The sequence below is a fragment of the Musca domestica genome, unplaced genomic scaffold (genome assembly GCF_030504385.1).
Source record: "Musca domestica strain aabys unplaced genomic scaffold, Musca_domestica.polishedcontigs.V.1.1 274, whole genome shotgun sequence".
In the NCBI taxonomy this organism is placed as follows: Eukaryota; Metazoa; Arthropoda; class Insecta; order Diptera; family Muscidae; genus Musca; species Musca domestica.
In genome coordinates, this window is record NW_026712290.1 from 3,060 (window position 1) to 8,232 (window position 5,173).

A 5,173-nucleotide genomic window follows, 5' to 3' on the forward strand; every position below is an offset into this window, starting at 1 on the left:
GGGTAAAGTGTAAAAAAATTAGACTTCAAATAAAAAAAGGAATTAAAAAAAATTAAAAAAATAAAATTTAAAAAAAAAAAAAAAAACAAAAAAATTAAGACAAAAATATTAAAATGTGTGTTTCTCTTAGAAAAGAGAAAATTATCTCATAAAGAGAGAGCTCTTTATTTAATTTGTTATTTTAGTATTATTCTCTTCTATTAAACTCCCATCTCTCTCTTGTCTATCATTTGAATTTCTATATCATTATTATTCTCTCAAAATAAAAACTCTCTTCTAATCACAATTCCCTCTCCTCTCCCTCTCTTTTTCAGATGCGACTGAATTCTTCCAAACATCATAATCACCAACAAAAGAAAGATCACCGCCACAGTATCACCAGCAGCATCATGAGTCTTAGCACCAGTACCACTACCAGTATTGTCATAGCCACATGCCTCCTGCTCATAGCATTGCCCTCTCCCGCAGCTGCCCGCATGGCTTTTGAAAAGCTCACAGATTATGATTTTGCCGGCACCACCTACTACAGCGTTAAGAACCTCTCACTCTACGAATGTCAGGGTTGGTGTCGCGAAGAGGCCGATTGTCAAGCTGCTGCCTTCAGTTTTGTCGTCAATCCTCTGTCTCCCTCCCAAGAGACTCACTGCCAACTGCAAAATGATTCCTCGGCCCACAATCCCTCGGCTGCTCCTCAGCGTTCGGCCAACATGTACTACATGGTCAAACTGCAACTGCGCAGTGAAAATGTCTGCCATCGGCCATGGTCCTTCGAGCGTGTTCCCAACAAAGTGATTCGTGGCAATGACAATGCCCTCATCTATACCAGCACCAAGGAAGCCTGTCTCTCGGCCTGTTTGAATGAGAAACGTTTTGTGTGCCGTTCCGTGGAGTACGATTACAACAGCATGAAATGTGTTCTCTCCGATGCGGACAGACGTAGTGGTGGACAATTTGTGCAATTGGCCGATGCCCAGGGCACGGATTATTTCGAGAATTTATGTTTGAAACCCCAACAGGCCTGTAAATCCACCCGATCCTTTGCCAATGCTCGTGTGGGAGTTTCGGAAGAAAAGGTGGCACAATATGTTGGCCTCCACTACTACACCGACAAGGAATTGCAAGTCACCTCGGAGTCAGCCTGTCGCCTGGCCTGTGAAATTGAATCGGAATTTTTGTGTCGCTCCTTTTTGTATCTCGGTCAGCCCCAGGGAGCCCAGTACAACTGCCGCCTGTATCACTTGGATCACAAAACTCTGCCCGATGGACCCTCAACCTATTTGAATCATGAACGTCCCTTGATCGATCATGGCGAACCAATTGGTCAATATTTTGAAAATATTTGCGATAAATCGGCTGCTTCGTCTATTTCCACAAGTCCCGGACCCTTGGATCAATTGGATCAACAGGCACCTTTGTTGGGAGTTGAGGAAGATCCTACCTTGAATATTACCAGGAATGATGTGAACTGTGATAAGACCGGTACCTGTTATGATGGTGAGTAGGAAGGGAAAAGAGGGGCCCAAAAACTCCAATTTTTAAACAAAAATTAAGACCATGAGGTCCATAACTTTTTTCTATAAAATTGTGGTGGACCTGAAAAAATTGGAGAATTTTTTTTCTATCAAAAAAAACTTGGACCCTGAGGTCGCCAAGTTATTTTTATAGAAAAACATTGCGAACCTAAGGTCGGCGAATTTTTTTCTATAGAAAAAACTTAGACCCTGGGGTCGGTGAATTTTTTTCTATCGGAAAAACTTACGACCCTGAGGTCGGCGAATTTTTTTCTATCGAAAAAACTTGCGACCCTGAGGTCGGCGAATTTTTTTCTATCGAAAAAACTTGCGACCCTGAGGTCGGCGAATTTTTTTCTATCGGAAAAACTTGCGACCCTGTGGTCGGCGAATTTTTTTCCATTGAAAAAACTTAGACCCTAGGGTCGGTGAATTTTTTTCTATAGAAAAAAGCTTGCAACCCTGAGGTCGGCGATTTTTTTTCTTTCGAAAAAAAACTTGCGACCCTAAGGTTGGCGAATTTTTTTCTATCGAAAAAAAACTTGCGACCCTAAGGTTGGCGAATTTTTTTCTATCGAAAAAACTTGCGACCCTGAGGTCGGCGAATTTTTTTCTATCGAAAAAACTTGCGACCCTGAGGTCGGCGAATTTTTTTCTATCGAAAAAACTTGCGACCCTGAGGTCGGCGAATTTTTTTCTATCGAAAAAACTTGCGACCCTGAGGTCGGCGAATTTTTTTCTATCGAAAAAACTTGCGACCCTAGGGTCGGCGAATTTTTTTCTATCGAAAAAACTTACGACCCTAGGGTCGGCGAATTTTTTTCTATCGAAAAAACTTACGACCCTAGGGTCGGCGAATTTTTTTCTATCGAAAAAACTTACGACCCTAGGGTCGGCGAATTTTTTTCTATCGAAAAAACTTACGACCCTAGGGTCGGCGAATTTTTTTCTATCGAAAAAACTTACGACCCTAGGGTCGGCGAATTTTTTTCTATCGAAAAAACTTACGACCCTAGGGTCGGCGAATTTTTTTCTATCGAAAAAACTTACGACCCTAGGGTCGGCGAATTTTTTTCTATAGAAAAAACTTGCGACCCTAGGGTCGGCGAATTTTTTTCTATCGAAAAAACTTAGACCCTAGGGTCGGTGAATTTTTTTCTATCGAAAAAACTTACGACCCTAGGGTCGGTGAATTTTTTTCTATAGAAAAAACTTCCGACCGTGAGGTCACCGAATTTTTTTCTTACGGAAAAACTTAGTTCTGACCTAAAAAAGTCTACCATTTTTTTTTCAAAATTTTTTAAATCCGTATTTTTTTTTTTTGCTCCTCTTTAGTCTCCGTCCACTGCAAGGATACCCGCATTGCTGTCCAGGTGCGCACCAACAAACCCTTCAATGGCCGTATCTATGCTTTGGGCCGTTCCGAGACCTGTAACATTGATGTCATCAATTCGGATTCCTTCCGCTTGGATTTGACCATGGCTGGCCAGGATTGTAATACCCAGAGTGTGGTAAGTTCGGAATTTAAATTTAAGAAAAGGAAACCCTTTCAAATAATTTTTGAAAATTTTAGACCGGTGTCTACTCCAATACCGTGGTCCTGCAACACCACAGCGTGGTCATGACCAAGGCCGATAAAATCTACAAAGTCAAGTGTACGTATGACATGAGCTCCAAGAATATTACCTTCGGTATGATGCCCATCCGTGATCCTGAAATGATCCACATCAATTCCTCGCCTGAGGCTCCACCACCAAGAATTCGCATTTTGGATACCCGTCAACGTGAGGTGGAAACGGTGCGCATTGGTGATCGTTTGAACTTCCGTATTGAGATCCCAGAAGACAGTAAGTGGAGGGGGAGGGAGGAGAGCGTGTTATTTGAAGGGGAGGATATTAATTTTTTTTTTCGATTTTTTTTTTGTCGTTAAAGCTCCCTATGGCATTTTTGCCCGTTCCTGTGTGGCCATGGCCAAGGATGCCCGCACCAGCTTTAAAATCATTGATGATGATGGCTGTCCCACCGATCCCACAATCTTCCCCGGCTTCACTGCCGATGGCAATGCCCTGCAGTCCACCTATGAGGCCTTCAGATTTACCGAAAGCTATGGTGTCATCTTCCAGTGTAATGTGAAATATTGCCTGGGTCCCTGTGAGCCGGCCGTGTGCGAATGGAACATGGAGTCGTTTGAGAGCTTGGGCAGAAGACGTCGTCGTTCCGTGGAGAGGTGAGGAGAAAATTTTTATTTTTGTTTTTAAATAATTTTTAAAAAATTCTTTGCCCCACCAGCAATGAAACCAAGGAAGCCGATGAGGACATGAACATTTCCCAGGAGATTTTGGTCTTGGACTTTGGTGATGAGAAACGTGAATTCTTCAAATCCGATCCCAGCACAGACTTTGCTAAAGGTATGAATTGAGAGCCACCCGGGGTAACCCTCTCAAAGGACCCTATGCTAATAACCAAAAAAAAAAAACATTTTCTATTCCTTTTTTCCATTTTTTTTTATTTATTTATAGATAAGACTGTCACTATCATTGAACCCTGCCCCACTAAAACTTCCGTCTTGGCCTTGGCCGTAACCTGTGCTCTCATGATCTTATTGTATATTTCCACCTTGTTTGTGTACTATATGAAAAAATGGATGCAACCCCATAAAATTGTAGCATAAGACCAACAACAACAATTACAACAACACCAATCAACCAACCACCACCTAGTGAAAGTAAAACTAATGACAACAACACAGCAATAATCAATCACCCATACACACACACACACACGCATAACCAAGCAATCACACAGACACAAACAAACACACATGCAAACGTGAAAAATGCAAAACACAAACGAAAAATCCTAAATATTACGGTAATTAGTGTTTAAAGAACAGAAAAAATAACAACAACAACAAAAAACTGAGTAAAAAAAATTTAAAGAAAAAAATACTTGGTTTTTTGGAAAACAAAAAATATGTCTAGTTTAGTAAGCTTTTTTATAAATTTTATTATAAAACCAGCAAAAGGTACGAAAAAAAAAACCGAAACCTAAAACTTAAGCCTATGCGATGCAAGAAAAGAACAAATTATTTTATAAAACGAAAAAATCCTAGTTAGAAAGCTTTGTTGGCTGCAGCATGAAAAAAAGCTCAAAAGCTTTCGGCTATCTATTTATTATCTATTAAAAAAAAAATACTTTCTATTTTACTATTTCTTTTGAAAAATAAGCTATAAAATAAGATTTTAAAACCGATTTTCAAAAAGCTTTTAGGAAAGCTTGGAAGTCTTTGACATACAAATGAAAAGCTTTGGAGGTATTAAAAGGCAAATATTTTGCAAAAAACTCAAAATTAGTTTAGAATACATAAATTGTCATAAATCATGGGGAAAATAAGCAAAATTCAGAAAAAAGCTTAAAGCTCTGGAGGCAGATTTTTATGTTCATAGCTTCAGGTATTAGAGAAATTTTAAAAAAAAAATGGAAATTAGATCCGTAAAACAATTTTAAACAATTAATTTTGAAATGGGATTTAAATACCAACAAAAGCTCAAAAAAAGCTTTGAAAACTTTAAGATCGACTAAAAAACAGTTAGACAACCATTTTGAAATGAGTTTTTAATTAAATTATTTTGGAAACTTTAAAATCGACTTTAAAACAGTTA

General features: G+C 39.2%; 1 protein-coding gene across 1 annotated transcript; it reads left to right on the plus strand.

Moving 5' to 3' along the window:
* Positions 1-312: 312 nt before the first annotated feature.
* LOC131803199 (uncharacterized) lies at positions 313-4,641 on the plus strand (the record flags this gene model as incomplete). Its single annotated transcript, XM_059124291.1, is given in 6 exon segments — positions 313-1,494; positions 2,847-3,022; positions 3,085-3,358; positions 3,444-3,738; positions 3,801-3,919; positions 4,031-4,641. Coding segments are annotated over 6 exon segments (2,196 nt in total). The 3' UTR covers positions 4,183-4,641.
* Between the last annotated feature and the right edge of the window lie 532 nt (positions 4,642-5,173).